This window comes from Megalobrama amblycephala, linkage group LG7 (genome assembly GCF_018812025.1).
Source record: "Megalobrama amblycephala isolate DHTTF-2021 linkage group LG7, ASM1881202v1, whole genome shotgun sequence".
In the NCBI taxonomy this organism is placed as follows: domain Eukaryota; kingdom Metazoa; phylum Chordata; class Actinopteri; order Cypriniformes; family Xenocyprididae; genus Megalobrama; species Megalobrama amblycephala.
In genome coordinates this window covers 20,758,715-20,784,749 of record NC_063050.1, presented here as the reverse complement: position 1 = coordinate 20,784,749, position 26,035 = coordinate 20,758,715, and the positions used below count along the sequence as shown (strand labels likewise).

The window sequence follows — 26,035 nt, the reverse complement described above, 5'->3', positions numbered from 1 at the left end:
TTCCTGGGTCAACATATTTTGTTGACCCTGGAACAACATTCCTGTCCGAAAATTTAATCCTAACCCTATCCCTAAACCTAACCCTATCCATAACTTATCCCTAATATCAGAGGGAAATGGTAGATGAATACCGCTGATGTAGAATCGCCAAACACTGGTTGTAAGCCTAAACTTGACATATACTGTAAACTTTTCCCTCAAATCTGATTGGTTGTTTGGAATGTTGTTCCAGGATCAAAGATGTAGATCCAGGAACATGTTGTCCTTGGTGAAATCACGTTCTGCGTTCTAATATGCCAATTCGCTGCTCAAGAAAAATGTTTACTATGATCATCAATGTTGAAAACAGTTGTGCTGCTTAATAATCTTGTGGCAACTGTCTGAGAAACTTTTTTTTTTTGTTCAGGATTTTTTTGATGGATTCAAAGTTGAAAAGTCTCTACTGTCGCTTTTGAGCAATATTAATTATTAAACATGTCTGAAATCTGATTTTTACATGTTTGCAGCCTGTTATATTTTCTCACATTTGTGGTTGACTGCACAGGGTTTGTCATGATAATTTTACTCACTATGATTATTTAGTAACCATCTGTCTATATACGTCTAGTGTGGTTGTTGTAAGTGTGGCCAACTACAGTGGTTTTGCTGGGTCCAAGTCCAAAAAGAGAGAGAAAATAGAAAATTGTAAAGTCATACCCCGTAATCAGTAACACTCTGCATTTATAGTATACTCTGATCAACGTTTGTATATAAATGCTGAGTTTTTAAACGACTCTTTTACAGACAGAATCTTTTGTGACCACATTTTATTTTTGTTAATTTTGAATCACAACGATCTGATATACATTCAATTACACTGTTAAAGGAATTGGCACTGGAATGTAGAATATTTGACCCACTTGTTGCCCATTTGTTGTTGGTGTGGGGGGATGCGTGTGTGTGTGTGTGTGTGTGTGTGTGTGTGTGTGTGTGTGTGTGTGTGTGTGTGTGTGTGTGTGTGTGTTTTCTGATTCTTATACTTCCAGCCTGGCAGATGGAGACTTAATACATGAATTCTTCTGTCTGCTGTCTTGAACACACATATCACATGTCTATTCTGACAGCACACACGCAGCTGCCCTTTTTGTCAGCAGTTGGTGTGATAGTATTATTAATATGGCACTGTTCACATTTGTCCATACAGCTGGAGTCAGACCACATGTCTGCATACTGTACATCTTTAAACACACACAGTTACAGCACCCCCATGACACTCAACCATGTGCACTGCTAATGAGCTATTTGGGACATCATTCGTTAAGTTGTTTGTGTATGTTGTGAAATAACTAATGAGCTGATTTTGCATGGTGAAGATCAGAGATGCAATCCCTGTGTGTACTAATGGCACTTCTGTGGTTTAATGACACTGTTGTCCTCCGTAGAGCTGCTTTATATCTGAATTGTAAATTGAATTTGTTTCATAATAGAAAAACTTTGTAACATTGAAACTGTTATTGAACTAATTGAATCAACGTTGAACTAAACTGAGCTGAATAACGACAATTGTCTTCTGTAGAGAAGCTGAAATTGAAGTCATTTCATAGTGTAATTGATTAATTTTGCAAGAAAATAATTTTCCTGTTTGTTTCTGTAAAGCTGTTGTGAAACATTTTGTATTGTATAAAGCATTATACTTTATAATGGTTTAAGGATCTGAACTGTGCAAATGAAATTGATGTTTGATCCCAGAGTCTGATTTGATTATATCAAAGGGATAGTTCACCCAAAAATAAACATTAACCATCATGTCATTCTAAATGACTTACTTTATTCTGTGGAGCACAACAGAATATATTTTGAAGAGTGTTTCTCTCTGATCATAATGAAAGTGCATGGGGTCAGAAACAGCACTGGACCACACTGACCATATTTGGACAAAGGAAACACTGATTTCTTCTTTTCAAAATGCGTTTTTTGTGTTCCACAGATTAAAGAAAGTTCTATTTAAAGGTTTGGAATGACACGAGGGACTAAATGATGACAGAATTTCCCCTTTTATACTAATCCCTTCATCGTATGACTTACAAGAAGACTTACCCAAAGATGATATAGACCATGGATGAACTACTCCTTTAAGTGAATAATATCATGTAATGTTGTTCAGTATGTTGTTCTGGAACATTCATTGTATATTATCCAGTAGCCACCGTAATGTATTCAATGAGCTTTGCTTTGTTTAGAGCACATAGAACATAAAGTTATTATGGAAATCACAATGAGATATGGGTGTGATTCTCATGTGAAAGATGTCATCATGCTTACAGTGTGTGTGGGCGCATTTTTTGTGACATATCATGACACAAATTTGTATAATGACATGGGTATGACATAGGTATTACAAGGAGAGGGTGACTTGAGGACATTACCCCATGTCCACATTTTTCAAAAGGCTTATAAATCATACAAAATGAGTTTTTTTGAGAAAGTAAAAATGTGTACAGTTTCCTGTGATGGGTAGGTTTGGGGGTAGGGGTAGTGTAGGGGGATAGAAAATATGGTTTGTACTGTATAAAAACCATTACGCCTATGGAATGTCCCCACAATTCACAAAAACAAACCTATGTGTGTGCGTGTGCAACCCTCTCTTTGCTGTATTACCTGGCCTTCACTGTCTAGTGTAGCTAGCAGTAATGGTTTCTGTATTGCACTCCTGTGTGTTTTAACCTGGGCTGGTTTCTTTATAGTTCAGACAGGCTCGGACAAGACACAGCCAAAGAGGTCTTTAACAAAAACTGCAATATGTGTTTAACCTCGGCTACTTGCACAGACATGAAGAACAAAGAGGATGTTTTCCTTGCATGTTAACATTAAGTGCGTATGTCTCTGTCTTGTTTTTCCATCTGAGTGTTATAGTGTTATACTGAGGTTTTTAAGCCACTGTACCCAACACTCTCCTGTAAATAATGCAGAGAGTGGAAACAACCACAGACACACGGAAAACATGCTGTCCTTGTTCTCTTGCACCAGGAAACAGAGTTCCAAGAGAGGTGAGATCTTGAGGCTCACAATTGTAAATTGAATTTTACGCAGTAGAGAAGAATTTGAAAGACTATAATATTAGGCATCAGGATTTTAGACCAGTGCCATGTGTAACATTACGCTTTTTAAAAAAAGTAAATTAAGGCATTTCTTTTTCATTTTACACCATCATATCAAATTAAATTATTATTTTATTAATTTTTATTATTACAGGGTTTGTACAGTCATGAAAAACTGGAAAAGTCATTGAATTATAAAGTAGCAATTTCCAGGCCTGGAAAAGTTTTGGAAAAGTATTTTTGGTAAAATATTTATATAATAGAATATATGTTTAAGTGATAATATTGGTTAAACAAACTACAATATTTAACATTCATTTGATCCATCAGATTTGTTTTTTTTTGTTTTTTGTTTTTTTATAATTTTTGTTTTGCAGCGTTGAGCATTATAACCAATCATGCATGTTTCTGTTGAGCTTATGAATGTGATGGCCAATCAGAGGCCTTCAGATTAGTCATCGCTGAAACAAAGAGTTTTTTTTCAGTGCATGTGTTCTTTGACTGAAATTCGCAAATTCTCCCATCATAAACAACAAAGTGCAGATTCAATAGAAGAGATTCATGTCGCAGTGTAGTCAGCTTCTGTGATTTTAACGGGAGTGTTTGTGAGAGTGCTTAAACTCTCGCTAGACCCAAGTTATGGACAGCTTCACAGTCGGTCCCGTTCTCTGCTCCCTCTGTATACAGTTTATTCCATTTGATATAATTTAGTATTATGTGAAGTCTTCATTTTCTAATGTATAAAAAGCATTAAAATAATTCATAAATGCTTCTTAAATAGTTTTGTCTGTGTAGCCAAAGATGTGCAGTTTCCCCAAACAAAAACATTTATTCTATTAATCAAGATTAATAATCTTTATTACAATATCAAGAGCATTAATTGACAATAATGACCCTGTAATGAGTTCCTGTTCATTTTATAATTTATGAGTAACATTAAACAGTCTGTGTAAATAAACATTTATGCTATTTCAGATGCAGCTTCTGTTGCACTTTTGCAATGTAAAGATGGCTTTTGTTAATGATAAAATTTATTGGTAACAGTCTATATACTATTCTGATTGATTTAAGTAATTGGTTAAATTTAAGTGTATGACATAAAAGACAACACTTGTAATCATAAAAATGCCACTGTAAGTCAATTGCAAGGGGCTCTTTAATGGAAAAGTTAATTTGTGACCCTGGCATGGACTAACGTCTGGCAGTTGCAGTTTGTACTTGGGTATAAATTGCAGAAATGGAAAAAATAAACACAACTGTTTTGGGGGAATTCAACTAGAGATGTTATCTTGTTGATGATTGATGGTTATCCAATGAGATTAATGGTAAATATGAGGCAAAGCTGTTTTTAAATCTTCTTAGTTACCAAATTTTGTATTCCAAAAGTTTGTCTCTAGCACTGCCACCATGTAAAGTTACTGTCAGTGTTACTGGACACTTTTATTTACTTATTTAGGATTGTTGCCTCCCATTGATGTATGTTCTGAGGGTCAAACAGTATTTTATCTAACTGCCTTTCTGGTGTTTAAATAAATGTTTATTTTGTATTAAAACACAAAGCTTGTCATTAATTAGGCATTCTGTGGTTCTACTTTTGTCAGCTATTTAACAGAGTTAAAACTATCAGTTTCCTGAGATGAATACGAGTCTTTTATAACTGGGATCTTTTAGGTTACAGTCCAAACCCAGATCTTCAATCACATTGAGGTAGCGGTCACGGCTCAACCCATCGGAGTGGCATTAAATATGTAAGGCTTTGTAAAGAATACTCGTCTATCCGTTGAATGGCATTAAAATGAGAGTGTCTGCCCTTCCCCCGGTTCTTGTGAATCCCAGCGCCCCGCGCTCCGACATTGAAACGCTTTGTCAATGTGGGGTTGGTGTTCTTGGCGACCACGCAGGGCCCCGGGACGTTTCTATAGCCCTGTTATTGCTGCTTTGGTTTTGCGGATGTGTGAGAGGATGTTTTGTATTGAGCAGAGGCTCTGTGCCATAGCTTTGTTGATTAAACACCAAGAGATGAGATGGTGAATGAAACGTTGGACTTTGCTCAAGCTTCTTTCTCATGAGCCTATCTGAGTCGACAGTGACAAGACTGAACGCGTCCCCCTCTATCTCAACGGACTACCATTGTTAAACAGGAGCGATGGGATAAATGTAAATGAGACACTGCATCCGGTGATTGGATTGAGGATAAAATCACAAACTGACTTCTTAATTAGAAGTTCTTTTTGTCATATAGACTGTTTTGACATTATAATTCAGAAACTGACGCGCATATTTAATATTTCTTCTTCAAAATCTGTAATTCTCAAAAGAGTATTGTATAATTTATAATATTGTCCTGTGTTATGATTGGTCCTTTAGTATTGTTATAGACTTCCTTGAAATTAAAATTATTCCTTTTATTTATATATATATATATATGTAATACAATGTGTAATGTATAATGTATTGCTTTGTTGTGCAGATGAAGGAGTTGCTGGCATTCCTCTGTGTCTATGTCATGTGCCCTGTAGCCGTGACTACATTCACAATGTAACAGCCTCTCATACCTAATTGCTTAAATGTATAATAGTGTTTGGAATACAATCCAATTTGGAACACAGAGGAACTTGTCATGGAGTACTTGGACATAAATTCCCTCGGCCTGTTTTTTTTTTTTTTTAAGCAAATCTATTTTTATAAGTTCTCTTCCATCAGATTTTGTCTTTGTGATCTTACACAACCTGTAGAATGAACCCTTATAGCCTGAAGCAACAAGTGATGAATATATGAGATGAACTTCATGAGTATGGATGGCAAAAAGAAAAGCAAAACATTAGGGGCTTTGGCATGGAAGGAACGTTTTCATAGTTGTTATAACTATTTCCAAAGATGAACGAAGGTCTTACGGATGTGGAACGACACGAGGGTGAGTAATAAATGACAGCATTTTCTTTTTTTGGTGAACAAACCCTTTAACCTCTCTAGCCTAGTTTTAACCTGGGCTGTGGCAGCTGTCTCTAAAGTCACTCGACCGTGGCTGATCTGAGACCAGCAATCCCTGTAAACAACTTAATCTGAATGTGGTCTGCGATCTGTGCAACAAGCCAGACTTTCGCCAACTACAGTTACTGTTCTTAAGTCTGAGCCCCGTCTGTGTTACCAGGGTTGATCCAATTAAGGATTGACAGCTCTCTCTTTATCCTCAAGCATCTGTCCATTGCTCATCATGGCTGTAGTGACTGAGGTGTTGGAAATGGTGAGAACAGGTGCTCACCTGTGATCAGTGACATCTGGGAGTGGAGCGGTGGGAAAGGAAGGGGAGATGTCTAGTTCAGTTTGAGTAGAGTATGTTATTGACACTGAGGGGGCTGAACTTTGAAGTTCAAGGGACTGTACTTGTATGGTCCAACAAATGACGACTTTGCGAAATGCTGAACCTTCATTTAAAGAACAGGCACAATGTCATTGAACTTTACAGAAAGTTAATAACAGGGTGAATAGCTGGAGTGTTTTTCTGTAATGTTGTAATGTGTTTTACGTCAACGTCCTTCAGGCTTCAAAGAGGCGTTATCTTCTCCTGGCGGCTTCTCTAATGTACTCCACAGCTTCCAAACAAGGGCATTTCCTGTGTGAGGAGATTAGATTAACATGCCACTTTATCAGATGATGTGAAGGCTGTGTTGTTTTTTGCAGACAATATGGTATAATATCTCACAGCATAATCAACGGTAACATAATATAAATCACAGTAAAGATGTCAAACACTTGTTTGTTGATGGGTAGAGCGCATCTTTACATTTGAGTAAAAATGGGATTGATTGAAGAGTTGGATTCTCATGCTAAACGTGGCCAAAGTTTCAAAACACGAGTTGGATGAATGACGGAGATTTTCTGTGCCAAAAATACTCTTCCAAATCCCCATAAACATTGGACTCTTTTTTTCGAGTATGGGTCTGTGTGATGTCATTATGGTCGGAACTCCTTGTAAGAGCACTCCTCCCGGAAGGCGTGCACGCACATGTCGACCAGGTGTGCGTTTCCCATAAGCATCGTTGTTGAACCATGGTCGTAAGTCTCATTGACCTCTATTGGTAACGTCAGAACTTTGCTTTGTTTGCTTTGAGAAACACACCCCAGAGCGAGAGAGCAAGAGCACGCCCACCAATGCACATTAGGCTTTACTGAAGTCGTCGGCAGCGCTGCACAGGCCACAGGACTTCACAAAGTCACCAAAGAAGTGTGTTTTTGGTTGTCAGGGCAAGACAACCCTGTTCAGCTTCCAAAAGAACCCAGCGTTAAGGGAACAGTGGATGGAGTTTGTTTTTCTGGGGCAGCAACAGAGTTGCGCAAGTGTCTTTGTTTGTTCCCTGCATTTCGGCTAGAGCCCTGCATTTCTGCCCGAGCCTGACGGGCCCCGACTTATTTACGGCCCACGGGCCGGGCTTCGGGCCGATTTTCACGTCATAGCTCAGAGGCGGGCCGGGCCTCGGGCCTGTTTTAGGCTTCTCCTCCTTTTAATACTTTCGACATCCATTAATTAAAATAAACCATGAGAAGCTGATGATGGTAAAACAAACACATGCATAGATATAGTGCTGTACTGGCGGAAACATGATGAGACCATAGCTGCGTCTCATTTCTGAGACTGCGTGCGCGCGTCCTCATGTTTAGTGTAGCAGAGAGTGCGCCTTCAGCACAGCAGCTGGAAGAGTGAGAATTGAATTAAAATTAGGGATGTTCATTTCGGTGTGACCCATTAAAAATACCAAAATGTTATTTTCAAGGCTATACATGTGCAAATATGGCATATAAAACAACAGAATATGAGTATTCACACCCGTCACGTACCCGCAGCGCTTGAATGGAGAAATCGCGCCGGCGCCTTGCGCACATACACGGGCTCCAGTCGGGCTCGGGCCGAAAATTCTGACAAGCTGACGGACACGGGCCGGACTAAGGCCTGAGCATCTCGGGCCAGGGCTGGGCTAGGGCCAAGATTTGTGGCCTGTGAGTAAAACTGCTTCAAATTAGTGTCTGCGTGTTGATGGCTGTCGGCGCGTAAGTGCACATAAAGTAAACAACATGAACGTATTTTAATTTATCAAGGGATCATGCGATGTATGGTGTGTGTTTAAATACATTTGTTTAGCTGACCACTATAGGTGTCTGTTTGTTTATTGTAAACCACTCAAAACAACAATACACAGAGTGGGAAAATATGCTGAAATAAATTAATTATTTCATAGTTAACCTAAGAGCCGTTGACACAGAATGCGCTTCTCCATTCCAATGCGCTACTTTCCATTGTTTTTCTACGTAAACACACACTAATCTGACGTGCAAAACGGTCCTGCTTGCATCCTTTGCAGTGTCTCGCGCATGACATGGCTTTCTAAAAACGGTCCGCCCAAACACATGCCTCCTGGTGCTCGGCTGTTTTCGAAAAGACTCGGTACAACGAATGTATATTTTATAAATATGATAAAACTAAAGACTTTTCGGAGATATGAAGGATGCAGTACTACTCTATAGGTACTCAAGATTAACATGAGGCAGAAACTGTGTGTGATATCCACCCCCCCCCCCCCCCCCCCCCCAACTGTTAATATTGCACTTGTTGCTAATTTAAAGCAGCAAAAACCATCCTATCTGTTACTTACAACGTGCGTTGTAATGTGTTGACGACTCAGATGGTCTTATGCACAGATGGATGTGGTCTGTTGTTGGTGGCTGGACACAGGGATGTTATCTATGTTTGTCTTGAGTGAACATTATAACATTTGAATATCATAAACTATTCAGTGAGTTGCTGTAAAGCCTCTGCAGCAAGACTAATGGAAAGAGAATTAATGATGAAATCAGTAAGCCCACTTACAGTCCTGTTTATCTGTGACCTACTTGCATACCCATATGCTGAGTTCAAGATCCTTAACAGAGATTCCTTAAGGTCCCAAGAACCTCTAACAGCAGGAAAGACAGATGAAAATGTGTGTGCGTGTGTTTCCGACTTATGTCCAATGACTTTATCCTTGCTGATAGGCTCTGTGCCAATGGTTTGTCAGGATGATCATGTTGTCTTGGTTTGTTTTGGATTCATCTGTCCACAGGCCTGAATTCACCTTTATTCATACTGACATGTGTGTTCAGACTCTAACCTGAAGCATGCTAACATATCCAATCTAAACTCTTAGAGTCTGAGCCTGAGAGAGATGCGACGCACCACGGCAGTGACTCACACACACCCCGCAGTGGCTCAAGACTCTCAAAAGCTGCTTATAGTAATCCATCATCTCCTGATGCACATAAAAATACTCTGCTTTTCCTCTGTTTTTACCTTCTCTTCTCCATCAGTCTGTTCATCCAATTGCTCTTCCATCTTTCCATCCATCCAACCGCTCTTCCATCCAAACATACAGCTGCTCTTCTCAAACTCAGATGAGCATGCCATCTTCACTACAACACACATGCGCATTAAGAATGTGAAGTCAGATTCTTGTGTCTATATGATATTGTGTGGTGGTGTTAGGATAAATTAGTCTTTTAAAAAAGTAATATTTTTCCATTTTAAAGTGCCCCTACTTTGCCATTTTAAAGACTCCTACAATAGATTTACACACATCCAAGGTCAAAATCACTTACATTTCATCATAATATACATTGCAGCAACACCTTTTTTGTCACAGTATCTAAGTAACTGTTTGATCAAGGATTCAGTCTCTCTAAACTCCTCCTCTCCTTTTCATGCGTCTCTGAGTTTTTAATTGATTATTAAATTGTCTAATTAAGGATTATACATAGTTTCCATGACAGAGTTAAAGATAAATCTTTTCATTACTACTGAAGCTGCCAGTTTGCTAAGTTTCAAATAATTATTAAACAGCAAGCACAAACAAAGCAAAAGCGGCAGCCCTTCGGGCGCAATCAGAATTCACTCACTTGTTTTCATTCACTCCCTCAAGTGAACTATATTAGTGGACTAATTTAGGGAATAGTGAATGAGGGTAAAGGGGGCAATTTCGAACACAGCCCATATTTGAATTTCAGCTCCAGGGGCTTCCTCAGTGCTTGTGATATGAACAGTAATTATGACGTCTATATCGTATCAAGTCGAGTCCTCATCCTTTGAAAGTGCATTCAAAGTGGATTTGCTTTCTCAGCCCAGAAAACAGCATCTTCTCGACATGTTGATGTCACAGACCAAACTGTTCCAGTCCTCAACTACAGTGTTTGAGGGTCAAAGTAGACATTGTTCACAGGTAGCCAATGAAGACCATAGACTGGCATTATGCAGATTTGTTACAAACCTACATAGGTTTGTGCAGGAAGTAAAACTGGAATTACTGACGACTCGTTGCAGGCAGTTCAGAATCAGTTCTTTCTTTTGGGAGACAATAACTCCATTTAATGTGAACTTTGATCTTTGAAACTTTTCAGACCTTTTACATTCACAAACAACTATATTGCACACCACAATAAAAGGTAATATCCCAAAAGGCATAATAGGGGCACTTTAAAGTAAAGTAACAACATTTTTTTTTTTTTTTTTTTTTTTTTTTAATGCTCTGGACTAACTGAATCTCTTATTTCTCATGCAGATGAGATTATGCAGCAGGAGAGCAGTCCTCTGTGTGCTGCAGACATCAGCCCAGACCTCAGGAAACAGTTTGCCTTCCTGTCAGGTGAGTCTCCTCTGCAATCAATCCCAGAATGCATTGCTAATAAAGACCATCGTGTGCTCACTGTCAAAGATTCTGAAAGCTTCATCAAAATGATTGTCATTAAATGAGTTTACTTGTACAACAAAACACTGGTAACGTTAAAAACTAACTATTTTTAATTTTGAGAAGAAATAGCTAATTTTAAAAGCCTTTCAAAAATAAAAATTCTAGTTTTAACATCAAGTGGTGCAGATGTGTACATTGATCAAGCCAGCAAAGGTGCTTACATTTAGAGCAGTCGGGAGTGCTGTTGCATGAAGCTAGTTGAACAGCCTCGGAGTTTCAGGGTGGGTTTAGAGTTACAAAACCACACAAATCCATCCTGGTTTAGATCAGGTTCAGCAGCCTCAAAACGCTCTGTATAAACATTCTCTGTCAACTCAGGGTTTGATCTATTATTTTTACATATTTATACATAATTCTAATTCATATCATATAAATATACAGTAATAAGTAATTTGCAGCAAAAGACAGGCAATTTTGTCTCTAAAATTTTAGCAATGTAAACTGCTTTAAATTGAAGTAAGATATACTGGCTAAATAATGGCTTTATTGCTTCAGATTTATGTTACTTTGCTCACAGCTGATCGGTCCAGTTTTGGTTCTCTAACCCAGAATAAACCCTGCTCTGGAGCAGGTTAGCCATGTAGCATACGTTACCATGGTAATGAACACCACTAGTTTGCTCAAACCAATCTCAAACTCACCTGGGTAGGAACTGAAACCGACTTCATGCAGCAGACCCCAGGTAGTAGGCACAAATCTATGTGCTGATTGTTTTTTTGTTTTGTTTTTTGCTTAAAGGGGTGGTTCACTGTTTTTTTTTTTTCTAGGCTTGATTGTGTTTATGGGGCGCAGTTTAACGTCATAATGCTTCGGTTTTTAAAAAAAGACATATTTTTACACCGCTGTCTCCATTGTCATTTGAACGGCCGGTTTGACTTCCTGATTCTATGATACCACTCCCTCTGAAATACGCAATGTGTTCAGATTAGCATCTATATTGCCATATCAAATTGAGCCCGAATCAGACCCAGATAGCAGTAATGATGAAGAGGGTCAAGCAGAACCTCTGCAAGCACGGTTTTTAAAGGACGTTTATGAATGGTAAGTATTTCCATTTGTATTTGTGTCAAAGTGTTTAGATATGCTGTCACTTGTAAATGTTACTGCTGTTTATGTTAGCTTTCAATATAACGTTACGGTTTTATCCTGATTAAAGCTTTACTGCAGCCGAATGCGTGACTGAGTAGTAGCATTTTTGTAAAGGTATCGTTTAATTTATATCATGAACAACTGTTTGTCTATGAACATAGAAGTTTGTTAGTGTTTGTTGGCGATACAGTACTTATAATTTGTATGTTTATTTACAATACTTGCATAAACAGCAGCTTCTGCTTTTAAAGTTTTAAAGTGTCTTCCGCGCTGCATCCAGTGTAGACAGTATCACTGATTATAATGGGTTCTGTTATCTTTTGACGTGTCGTGTTGGACGCATCTGGTGTCGTCAACTCTTCCGCTTCCAAAATGCCGCACGTCATGGCCTCGCCCACTTTGTTCCCGTTGGCAGGGTTTATGATGTCACCAACCCGGGAAGAAGCTTGTTGTAGTCCAAACTGGTCGTAATTGTAGGCATTAAACTGCCATAACTTTAAAAGACAATATTTCTGTTTGCATTGAACTTTCAGCACTGTAACTTTGCAGATACTGGGTAACACATTACAATAAGGTTCATTAGTTAACATTAGTTAACTACATTAGTTAACATGAACTAATAATGAACTTCACTTATACAGCATTTATTAATCTTTGTTAATGTTAATTTCAGCATTTACTAATACATTATTAAAATCTTGTTAACGTTAGTTAATGCACTGTGAACTAACTTGAACAAACAATGAACAACTGTGTTTTCATTAACATTAACAAAGATTATTAAATACAGTAACAAATGTATTACTCATGGTTAGTTCATGTTAGTTAATACATGAAATAATGTTTAACTAATGAACCTTATTGTAAAGTGTTACCGATACTGTTTATGCTCAAGCAGCAACATTACACACTAACTAAAGTTAAAAAAGTGAAATCGCAATGAACCACCCCTTTAAACACTGACCTTTACCTGAAGAAAGAACACAATTTTAGCTGTTTAACTGTTTTTTAACCTTTATACTATCATTCAGAAGTTTTTTCATGTTTCTTAAGCACACAAAGGCCGCATTTATTTGATCTAAAATACAAAACTCCTTTTTTCCCATATATTTTAAAATGTCATTTATTCCTGTGATGGCAAAGCTGAATTTTCAGCATCATTACTCTAGTCTTCAGTGTCACATGATCCTTCAGAAATCCATGCTGACGCTCTCATTCACTCAAACGTTTATAGTGTAGATGTTTCTGCAGTGTCTGCTGCAGCACTGATCTAATGAGAGAATGAAGCACTGATCTAATGAGCTATATTTAGGGTTTTGACAGTATCCTGGGTATGGTGTGTCCGGTTTCACATGTGAATACGCAACAGAGATTATTTATAAATGCCTGCTTTCAAGGCAGATTCATTCAGAACATGCACAGATTCCACATATATACACGCAGTTACTTAATAACACTCCAGAAACTCTCTCCAGTCTCCATAAATAACCCAGTTAGGGCCCAGCTCAGGTTGCCCAGGATAACGCCTGACTGGAGGAAACCCCTTAATTATTCAGTGTTACCATGACAATGCGCTTGACAACACCGTTCTGAGCTGATGTGCTTTGCGAGGATATTTGAATGACAGTTAGGCTGTGTGTGAGGCCTATAGAAGAGTTTTATAGTGAATAAGAGGATTAGATTGGGATTCAGGTTTTCTATAAAAACCCCTCATGCCTTTATTGCATCAAATCTATGAGAGAGTCTCTGAATATTTACAAACCCTGACTCTCAACTCATGCATTATACATGCCATTAAACATTTACAACAATAGTGCCAGAAGAGTGAACAACAACCAAGTTGCATCATTGAAGAAACATCATCATTCCATGCAAAATTATTTACAGAAACAAATAGGACGTTCATAATACTAAGCTTATTTTTGTAATCTGTTAAATAAAGTCATTGCAGAGAGAGAGAGAGAGAGGGAGGTTCAGTGAGCTCTGGCTGGCTGCGTAATGGTGCAGTTGTAGTTCAGATTTTAAGGACCTATTTCATTTTTAATGCGTTGTAAATTACAGTACTGTATTTAAAGAATCAGTGTTCATTGCACCTCTGGTTTCTGTTAACTGGTGGCCTTTTGACTTAAGAAGTCACTCCCAATTGTGTAGTGCACTATAAAGGGGTGTCATCCATTTTAAACTGTTGCCTGAATTCTTAATGGAAAGTTTGTTTCCCTCTATAGTGCACAACTAAAGTACACTAGCCAACACTACCAACACTATATTGCCCATCTTGCAATCTGGAGAGGACTGCTGAGAAATACTTTTTTGTTTTGTTTTTAGATTGCTCACTCACTTAACAACTTCCCCTTATAGTGCACTATTTGGAGCATTCATTATGTAGTGACTTGTGAATGCGGGAACAAGTGAGAGATTTCATGTACAGTCTGCATGTGTCCATGAAGCATATGCACCGTGTGTGTGTTTATGTTCCTCTGGTCTCTGCTGGTCTCAGGCCTCAGTTCTCCACCTAGATTTAATGACAGACCTCCACTGCTAGACGCTTCCTCTGTTTATTTCCTGTTTTCATTTCCTTTTTGCTCTTTTCATCTTTTTTTCTTTTTCTGTCCAACCTTTTTCCTCCAGACGGTTGCAGAGGCCCGTGTCTGATATTATCATTATCATACTGTGTGTGTGTGTGTGTGTGTGTGTGTGTGTGTGTGTGTGTGTCTGATGGAATCACAGGAAACTAAAGTCACCCAGTATGTGAAGTTTTGATGAAAGCTCTTTATGGAGTGTGTTTATCTTTTTTCCTGTTAATGTTGTCTGTGTTCCTTACTTCTTGGTCTGTGTACTGTCTGATGTACTGTATTCAACTTTATTCTACTACATTTTACTCTACTCTGTATTGTAATCTAATCTACACGAGTCTGCTTTATTCTTCTACTGTATTTTACATCGCTCTGCTTCATTCTACTACATTCTACTATTTTTTTTTCTATTATACAAACCCGATTCCAAAAAAAGTTGGGACACTGTACAAAGTGTGAATAAAAACAGAATGCAATGATGTGGAAGTTTCAAATTTCAATATTTTATTCAGAATACAACATAGATGACACATCAAATGTTTAAACTGAGAAAATGTATCATTTTAAGGGAAAAATAAGTTGATTTTAAATTTCATGGCATCAACACATCTTAAAAAAGTTGGGACAAGGCCATGTTTACCACTGTGTGGCATCCCCTCTTCTTTTTATAACAGTCTGCAAACGTCTGGGGACTGAGGAGACAAGTTGCTCAAGTTTAGGAATAGGAATGTTGTCCCATTCTTGTCTAATACAGGCTTTGAGTTGTTCAACTGTCTTAGGTCTTCTTTGTCGCATCTTTCTCTTTATGATGCGCCAAATGTTTTCTATGGGTGAAAGATCTGGACTGCAGGCTGGCCATTTCAGTACCCGGATCCTTCTTCTACGCAGCCATGATGTTGTAATTGATGCAGTATGAGGTCTGGCATTGTCATGTTGGAAATTGCAAGGTCTTCCCTGAAAGAGACGACGTCTGGATGGGAGCATATGTTGTTCTAGAACTTGGATATACCTTTCAGCATTGATGGTGCCTTTCCAGATGTGTAAGCTGCCCATGCCACATGCACTCATGCAACCCCATACCATCAGAGATGCAGGCTTCTGAACTGAGCGCTGATAACAACTTGGGTCGTCCTTGTCCGCTTTAGTCCGGGTGACATGGCATCCCAGTTTTCCAAAAAGAACTTCAAATTTTGATTCGTCTGACCACAGAACAGTTTTCCACTTTGCCACAGTCCATTTTAAATGAGCCTTGGCCCAGAGAAAACGCCTGCGCTTCTGGGTCATGTTAAGATATGGCTTCTTTTTTGACCTATAGAGTTTTAGCCGGCAACGGCGAATGGCGCGGTGGATTGTGTTCACCGACAATGTTTTCTGGAAGTATTCCTGAGAATACTGGAAGTATTCTACCCTTTCATACATAATTCTGCTCTATTCTTCTCTGTTCTTCTCTTTTATACTCCATTCATTCTACTCTATTATATCGTTGTATACATAATTCTACTCTGTTCTACTTTTATGTCCATTTCAAATATACTCAATTTTACTAAATACAATTCTACCCTTTATACTCCATTCTACTCTATTTTCTCTTTTATTCCCTTTTATATTCCCTTCTACTTTTATGCTCAGTTCTACTCTAATATACTATATACTCTATTCTACCTGTTTATACTTTTCTACTCTAATACACTCCACTCTACTCTGTTCCATTCTGTTATTTTCTTACTCTATTATATCGTTCAGTACCATTTGAGTCTGTTTTTATTTTTATTTTCCTATGGTGTGTGTGTTGAACATGATGGCCTCTTTGTCTTTTTGGATGGCGTGTTTTTAATATTATGGAATGACCCTCTTTCTCTCTCTCTCACCTGGTCCAGATGGACTGGAGCACTTTGGTTTTGCTCTACTGATGGTTACAAATGCGACAGCAGCGTCCTTTTCACCTCGTGTGTGTGTGTGTGCACACCTGTGTGCCTGTGTGTGACTGTCAAAGAGGTGTTAGTAGTGAGCTTTGCAGTGGATCCATCCTGCTCTATTAATCACAGAGTGTAGCAGCCAAACACACACATACACCATTACATGACCTCTGTCACTGCACACAATGCACCAAACATGTCCTTCTTCCTCTTTCCCTTTTTGTCTCTCTCTCTCTCTTTCTCTCTCACAAACACACACACACACACACACACACTGACAATATGAATGCCCCAGAAATGATGTGTGTGATGTTTATCTCTGTGTCTTCAAATGGTATCATCTGTATTTGCAAGGCAAAGTTCAGTGACAGGAAAAGAGGAGATCTGAAGGTTTTGTCCTCATGGTGTTGCATTGTGTCCTTGACATTGCCTCATGTCCTTGAAGCGTCTATGCAGTTTGTAATAGATGAGATTAGTCTTCTGTGAATGTACACAGTTTCTGTCTTTCTCTGTGTGAGCTGTAAATGGGAAGATGTGGAAGTGCCCCCTTGTGGGTAGAAGACTTTTTAAATGCTTAAAGTCCCATTCACACCAAGAATGATAACTATAAATATAACTATATTAGCGTCCACACAAACGGACGATATCGTTCTGTTAATTCTAAGCACATTCTTGTCTTTCACTTTAAATGCTCAAGCTAGTTACAGCAGGACGGATTCTGATTGGCTGTCAATTATTTTATCATTCATCAGCTGGATAAAATCTTTCTAAAAAAATGATTCCAATGATATTGTTATCGTTATACTGTAGCTGTGGTGTGAACTCTGCTATTCTTTAATATTGAAAAAGATTTTTAGAACTATATCTTTATCATTATCTTTATAGTCCTTGGTGTGAACGGGCCTTAAGTGTTGATATTTAAAATATATCAGATCTAAGGTCAGACTGTAAATGAGTTCAGATGAGTTCAGGAGACAATGTCCACTCTAAATCTGCAGGGTTTCATATATTATAACAGTGCAAATGTGTATCAAAACAAGGCATAATGGAGTAAAAACATGTTTAATTTTCATGCTGCATCTTAAACAGAATTGCTAACAGCTGCATTCTTCCAAATCTGCATTTCCAGGTGGCCGAGGACAGAATGGCAGCCCCATCATTATTTTCCCAGAGTACCCGGCGTTTGGTGAGCTGGAGGAGCAGGAGTTTCACAATGTGCTGACATACCTGACCAGCATTCCCAGGTGAGAAAACAGGAGGTGGAAGGATCAGTCATTACCATAACCAGGCTTCCTAGATTCATGGAAATCTCTGAAGTTTCAGGAAATGTGAAAATAAATATTTTTTTTCTTCATACCTATAAAAGTCATTATTTGTTGGGTAGTTAGTGCTTGTAGATATTGTAGACTTGCATGCAAACCAGTGTGATAACATCAGTCTGTCCATTGAAGGACTTATTGGAGACGTGCACTTTAATATATGCTAATACTACTCTAATCTAATTCCAAACGTTTCTAAGATAAATGTCCCAATCTCTAGAACATGGTTTGAAGTCCAGTGATGATGAAGGATTTGAAATGTCATGGAAGTTCGTGGTGAAAAAGTGTGGGAACAAATTACCCAGATAATCCTATTAGCATTAGCATTATTATTTTATTTATTCATATCACTGTACTGTAGATGAGAGAATAGATGAGAAATACTGTATGTTGGTGGTTTGTTTTAGTTCTTGAATTGGACAGAAGGGGGCAAACTAGTGCTTTCCCAATGTAACATGCATCGTGCTGTTTGCAATTCAATGAAAATGTGACATGCTTGTGTGTGTGTGTTTGTTTGACTGCTGCTTCATTAATATTCATCATGCATATTAAATTAGAATGTGTGATTATGTACATGGTTAACAAGGTGATCTTAATAGTTTTACATATGCATTCTTGGTTTGTGAATAATTTGAATACATGTGATTCTCTGGGAAATACATTATTATTATTATTATGACTTGTAGATGCCATCATATCATTAAGTAACCTAGAGATGTTGAATTAATTTGCATGTATATAATTTATTTATTTATTTATTGAATATTAATCCTTGTGAAAGTTCAGTAGTGCATTGGTCTGTTTGCTGATCCCGTGAAATCCTCTTTAATTTAACACACCTTGTTAATATTCTAATGAAAGAGATTCTGGTCCTTTGCTTTCCATCACTCTCTCTGCATCTTTTGTTTCCCCATTATTCCCTTGAGAAATAGAGAGAGGGGGTGATTGAGTAATTAGATGGATTTCTTCATGCTGAAAATGGCTGATGGGGTTTTAATTTGGTTCTGATTTGGTGAATGAGAGGAGTTCAGGAGCAATATACAGCAGCTCATGGATGAAAGATATGAATTTCATAAACCCTCAAGAATGTGCTTTAGTCATATTTCAACACAAAAGAATGGAATAGGGAATTATGTTTTACTTTTTGCATCATGACATTTTTTGACATTATTTTCAGTTAAGTACATTTAGCCCTAAGTATTATAATTTAGTTCTAAGTGTTATAATGCAATAATAATAATAATTCCCATTACTGTTATGTGAAGAAAAAATGAAATCGTAAAAGGATGAATTAATGCTAATTTAAAAAAAAAAAATCATTATGCTACTGTCTGGACAAATTATGGAATCAAGGAAATGTGCTTGAAAATAATGCCACAATCCCAGAGGTCCTTTTATTTTATTTTATTTTATTTTATTTTATTTTATTTTATTTTAATAAAATTTTTGTGTAATTTTGTATTTTTAATTTTTATTTTAATTTTTTTATTATTATTATTATTATTATTATTATTATTAATTTTAAATAAAGTTTGTTTCATTTTAATTTTTTTATTTTAATTAATTTTTATTTCTATTTATTTTAAATATAACCTCAATATTTTTATCTAAAATTCATCCAAAGATTTGTAAGACATTGCCCTGAATTTGCTCTGTGGTTTCTGACAAAACTTCTACAATATTAAATGTAATATTTTATTAAATTATATTAACAATTTACAGTCAAACCCAAATATCTTGCGGTTATATTTTTTTGCGCTAACAATGAAAATGCAAATGCGCTCTATTCAATATCTTCATCCCATTGTTCACTCAAAGCATACAGCTATCTAAAATTTTAAAAAAAATAATAATAAAAATATATATTGCTTGTCACTCTTAATACAATGCACTAACAACACAGAACAATAATTAAAAACAGTAATAGACGAAGCACCAATATGACCATAAATCATGTGCAATGAAGCACCCGATGGCTTTAGAACCCCCTAGAAGCCTTTGAATGGAAGGTTATAATTACAATGATGATTGTAATCAGATTTCTGATCTTTATTACTTGCGGACACTCAAGGTCATCAGTCAATGTCAGTGCAGATCTGCACCGGGGGCTTTTTCAGCTGATAAGACCCCTACATCCCTTTCCTTTCTCTTACCCTCCTCTATGAAAGGAGTGGAGAACAAACGTTCCTGAGAAAAACAGCCGAAGGTTGAAAGGGGGGACAGGGGAGGTGGGAATGAGAGGAGAGAAAAGGGATGGGAGTGTGAAATTCGGTGGAGAAGGCGGGAGCGGTAATGTGAGCCAGAAAGAGAGACACACAATCTGTATGTCACTGTAATGGCGGCAGATTTGATACACGAGCATCTGCAGTGCCAGTTTCTATTGGGAGGAGCTTTCATTATCAATCAACTCCTATCTCACACCCACCTTCTGTATTAGCAATTCAAGCTAGACTCCGAGTCTCTGTCTGTCAGCGCTCTCCTGAGTTCTGATTGGTTGAGAGGGAGCACCTGATGCTGCACGATTGGTTGCTGTAGAGGGGGAGGCAAAATGTAGCAGCTCTCCCGGTCTGTGCCTACGGTGGCACTCATTCAAATGGAACCATAAACAGAGGGGATGAAAGCAAAGGTGCACTGAAGAGAAGAAAGAAACCGAGGGAAAACCATCTGTGTACATCGAAATCTGCTGAAGGACACTTGGAATATCAGCATTAGGGGTAGATTCTGCACATTCAAGCTGGGTTTTTTTTTTAATATCAGGAGTGTGTAATTGGATTTTTCAGCTGCCTCGGTCACTAAAAAGCAGCTTGATACTGCTGGCGCGGAGAGCTGCCGTTTTCCATGGTGATGGACGTAGCAACCAGCTCAGCATCTCTGCGCTACGTTGCCACGTTTGCATTCTGGGCTAGTGCATTCCAACGTACGTCTATGTGTATTAATACGCCTTTGGATATATTTTGCATTCATCATGGGTGTTAGGGGGCAAATGCTGATGTGTCCCTATGAAAAATAAGAAATAACGGTTTGCAGTATACAGAGTGCTGGCTAATTTGTCAGTCTGATGTGTAAGGATGACTGCAGTGTGCTTGCTAGTTATTAGAGAACTGTTTAATGATGCCTTTTAAGGCATGTGACATCTTCAGTATGTCAATGTTTATGATTGTTGGAAGTGTGTGTGTGTGTGTGTGTGTGTGTGTGTGTGTGTGTGTGTGTGTGTGTGTGTGTGTGTGTGCGTGCCTGTGTGTGTGTGTGTGTGTGTGTGTGTGCCCTTGCTGCCATGGTGATGGTGTCTCTCTGATTTTCAGTCTCAGCTCGACGGGGGTCGGCTTCATCCTGGTCATTGACCGCCGGCAAGACAGATGGGCATCAGTGAAGGGGACACTGCTGCGGATCGCGGTGAGCACACAGTGTGTGTGTTTGTGTGTATGTGTGAGAATAAAAATAAGATGTGCATGTGTGTAAATATGTATATTGTGTTACACTCCAAAAAAATAAACATTCACTGTTGTTAGTTTCACTCAAACATTCTTGTTCACATTACTTAAACTACATGAACTTAATTTATCTGAGTTGTTTCTACTAAAAATGAGTATTGTCAGCTTAACTTAATATGTGTTTGTTCAGTCAACTTAACATTGCTAAATGAAACGCACAAATTGCTGTTGACGCAAGCATCATACTTTTATATTCTAAGGGATAGTTTACCAAAAAAAAATTAAAAATACCATTATTTACTCACCCAAACCTGTGACTAAATGTTTGTGGAACACAAAAACTTAAATGTCTCAATGTTTTGTTTTTTCTATACAATGAAAGTCAGTGGGGTCCAATATTGTTTTGGTCCCGATTGACTTTAATTCATGGACAAAAACTGTTCTTCAGAATGTATTATTTTGTGCTCCACAGAAGATAGACACAAGTCATAATTTTTAGAAAATACATTATCATGATTAAATAAAACAAGAATTTTCATTTTTGGATGAACTTTCCCTTTAAGAGAATTCCACACTGCAATTAGTTGCAGTAGTTTTGTCTTGTTTTCCAGTACAAATATCAACAGCAAAGTTACTTAACATATAAAGTCTTGTTTTCTGGAAAATTGCTCAATTAAGTGACTTAATAATATATGCTTAAAACAAGAAAAAATATCTGCCAATGGTATAAGAAAAAAAAAATTAAATGTATTTTTCTTACTCCATTTTCAAACTTTTTTTTCTTGTTTTAAGTGCAAAGTCACTTAAGTTTGATACATTTTTCAGAAAATAATATTTGTTAACTTGTCATTTTGCTAATTGTCTTGAATTAAGAATGTTTAGCTATTTGTACTTGTAGGAAAAAATGCAGCGCATATGTTTCAACACTCCAAGATGACATTTTTTTTGTGTCCATGTGAATGAGGAAACTTTTGCGTGTGCATGTGTGTGTTGTTTTTTCCATGCTGTATGAAGAATAGGAGCTGACTGGCAGGTGCCTTAAGGCTGTATATGCGGATTAGTCAGAATTTCAGCGTTATTCCAAATCGGAGGGCATCTAAACAAGGCCCTCGGTTCTTTTCATAGAAACAGTAAATATTTAATCCACCACAGAGACGTCTAGCACATCACAGCACTGCATGCTGCAGACATCCACAAGAGTGTAAACACAGCACACTGAAAGCTCAAATGATCTCAAGTTATGTTCAATCAACAATAGCAGCTGTTCTTCATTAGCTGGTTTTGAGTGTGGATTGTAGTGATCATCAGTGCTATTATGCTCCTGGTAAACTCTTTAGTCTGTCAACAAGTGTTGTGGCCGCAGGCAGTGAGCGTGTGTATGATGGTCAGTAGGGGAGAGGTCACTGTGCTAATCAGATTAACTGTGTTTAATTGGGTCAGTGCTCAGAAATGCTACTGGAGGTGATCAATTTCACTGCTTCAAACAAAAGCAAAATGTGGTAGTTATGCCAGCACTGAAATTGAGAAAAAATTTGTCTTTATTTGTCTTTGAATTGCAGTGCAAACAAGGCAGAAATTATAGAAACAACATGCTTTGGTTGTTGTTTTATTGCTGTTAGTGTTGTTATTGGCATTATTAATGAACTTTATTGCTGTAGGGGAGGTATAATACAGCAGTGGGAAACAAGTGCTAGTGTTTTGTGAGGATTGTAGGACTAAGAGGCGAATGTCAAATTGTTTAGTGACTCTTTAACTATCTCTCACTGATGTGTTATTTCATACAGCACTGAGATTATATAAATTTCACCAGCATAAATATTCTGAATGGGGAAAAAATGCATTCATATACACGATTTCAAGTTCAAAAGCATAGCATTTATTTGAAATAGGAGTCTTTTGGAACTTTATAAACATCTTTACTGTCAATTTAATGCATCCTTGCTTTATAAAAGTATTAATTTCTTTAAAAAAAATCTTACAGACCCCAAACTTTTAAACAACAATGAAACTTGGTTTGGTAAACAAGGCTCAGTTTAACTGGTAACTTGGGTTGCAGTAGTTGGACAAACTGTTTATTATAACATGTAATGAATTATTCACTTATTTCACGTCACTCTTACATTAGGGTCCATTTAATAGTGTAAATGGATAGTGTTACTAAGTGATAGTAATGAGCAACGTGCACTTAATATTTAATTGTGTCGTTGAAAAGTCTGTAGATGCTCATTGTGACATGGTCACTGTACACTCTTAGGGGGAAAAAAGGTTCAGTGGGGTTCTATAAAGATCCCAATGGTTCTTGACTGAGTTTTAAAGAACCTTTTAAAAGGTTCTATACAAGGAGAAATGTCTTAAAAGATTGCATAATTCTTTCATGTTTTTTTTTCAAGTTATTTCAATTTTTCTCATGATAAAGTATGTTTACAAGCTGCTTAATTCATGAAATTTAATCAAAGTTATAACTGAATTAAAACAAAATGAATGAATTAACTAAATCCATAAACTGATCTGATGATGGGAACACCTAAAAGGATCTAAATATGAAGCGCCTGACAGAACCCTTTAAGGTTCTATATAGAAGTTTTTCTTCTAAGAGTGTATGTTTAAAGTACTCTAACACGTCAGACAGTAATTGTGAGACTCAAACGTTTGTCTTTTTAACAGGCTTTAATGTATTTGTGACTTCATATCTGAAGTATTTTGCATATTTGCCATATTAATGTGGCCTTTTGTTCAAAAGTTTGGGGTCAGTTAGATTTCTTTTTCAAAAGTATTTAGTGCTTTTATTCAGCAAGGACACATTAAATTGATCAAAAGTGACATTTATAATATTACAAAAGATCTCCGTTTCAAATAAATGTTCTTTTGAATTTTCTCATCATCAAAGAACCCTAAATGATCGCAGTTTCCACAAAAATATTAACCAGCATCACTGTTTTTAATATTGATAATAACAATAAATGTTTCTTGAGCAGCAAATCAGCATATTAGAATGATTTCTGAAGAATCATGTGACACTGAAGACTGGAGTAATGATGCTGAAAATTCAGCTTTGATCACATGAATAAATTACATTTTAAAATATAGAAAACGGTTATTTTAAATTGTAATAATATTTCCCAAAATTACTGTTTTTACTGTATTTTTTATCTCTTAAAAGCTTTGGTGAGCAGAAGAGACTTCTTTTAAAAATCAAAACTCATTTTATACAGCTTTAGGTTGCTTCATCAATAGAAAAAAAAAATGGATATATTTATCTAATTGCCATATATATATATATATATATATATATATAAAATTTTTCTTTAAATGGAGCTTTTAACCTTGCTGTTCCTTAATGTTTTCTACTACACATACAGTAGTTTCTCTCTCCCTCTCATTTTTCCTTTCTTCTCATTCACCCTCTCTCTCTCTCTCTCTCTCTCTCTCTCTCTCTCACTCTCTCTCTCGGTGTCTCCTCACACACACTGGCACACACAAGCACTTAATCTACTCCTTTCTTTCTCTAACCTCCGTCACAGCACATATGGCTAATTGGTAATGGTTATCAGCAGTGCAGCTGGTGTGGAACGGCCGGAGGAGATTTTCCTACACGTGTCTGGAATCAATACAAAATATTCAAAGTCCTAGTAACATACATACATAATAATTAATTCAAAATGAAGCCCATTGTGTGCTGTAGTCCTTATTGGTAATATTCGCACAAATACATATGAGGTTGCTTCACAAATGAGCAAATTAAGAACAATAAGACATTATATATCATGGAGGGAGTGTTGGCGTTTGGGTTTGCTTGTGCTATGTGTTAGATTGGTTAATGATGTGCTTAATGTGTTTCATTTATGGCATAATTGCAAGTGTGTTCATCACTTTCTTCATTTCTTTTAACATGGAACAAAATCCCTTGTGCACGTTATAAGAATTGGTACTATTAATCGATTTGCATTTAGATTTGTGCAATTTTGGGCGTTCTACAACATGCACCAATGAACAAAGAAGTGTGCCGGAACTAGTCCCCGTATGGCCCAATCTAATTCACTTAAGGAAATTTTAATGTGTGCTAATGCATGCTAATGTATGATAATTGGGCACAGATAAACATCTTCCCCAATGTAGCTAAATTGAAATATTGTACTATCCTTGTAATATTTGCAATGGATGACCAATGATCCTCCCCCCATACATACAAAAAAACTTTGTACAATTTATAATAACATCTCATGATCATTATTTGTCATGCACTTCCTAAAACATAAGATTTTTATGTATGTTTCACTTTTATTTCATGTTATTAAGGGGTATATGTACTAGTGTTGTCACGGTACCAAAATTCCAGTAGTCGGTACCGATACCATGGAAATTTTACGGTTCTCAGTACCAATTTCAGTACCACAGAAAAATCTGTTGGAACTATTTTACTATTTTATATAGCCTATTTTAAAAACATTAAATATGATTTGGAGTGTGTGTGTGTTTGTATATATAGGCTACCTCAATAAAATAAATGTTGAAATACATATAAAAAAAAAATCTCAAACATCCATTTTGTACTGTTGAAAAAACAAGCATATGCTGGTAATGTAGGTTTTGAAGCTGGTATGCTGGTTTGAGCTGGTTTATGCTGGTCCTATTCTGGTCCATGCTGGGCCTAAGCTGGTCCTGGACCAGCATAGGACCAGCATAAACCAGCTCAAACCAGCATACCAGCTTCAAAACCTACCTTACCAGCATATGCATAAAGGTGACTTGACTTGACTTGACTTGATATGCTGGTTTTTTCAACAGGGGTAACAGACGTGCATGTTTATTTTAGCTATTCCATCAGTGAAACAACACACTAGCCTGTAAAACTATGAAA

At 37.2% G+C, this 26,035-nt stretch overlaps 1 protein-coding gene across 16 annotated transcripts in view; it reads left to right on the top strand.

The window, feature by feature from the left end:
- The window catches only part of mcf2la (mcf.2 cell line derived transforming sequence-like a), an 83,110-nt gene that overhangs the window by 27,288 nt on the left and 29,787 nt on the right, over positions 1-26,035 (top strand). For 15 of the 16 annotated variants that reach the window (XM_048196445.1, XM_048196448.1, XM_048196453.1 and 12 more), the window contains 3 exons: positions 10,661-10,744; positions 17,557-17,671; positions 21,049-21,139. In XM_048196445.1, coding sequence (XP_048052402.1) covers positions 10,661-10,744; positions 17,557-17,671; positions 21,049-21,139 — 290 coding nt within the window. Of the gene's footprint in view, positions 1-10,660; positions 10,745-17,556; positions 17,672-20,343; positions 20,664-21,048; positions 21,140-26,035 lie in introns of those variants that run through there. The other variant, XM_048196457.1, reaches the window with a different exon arrangement.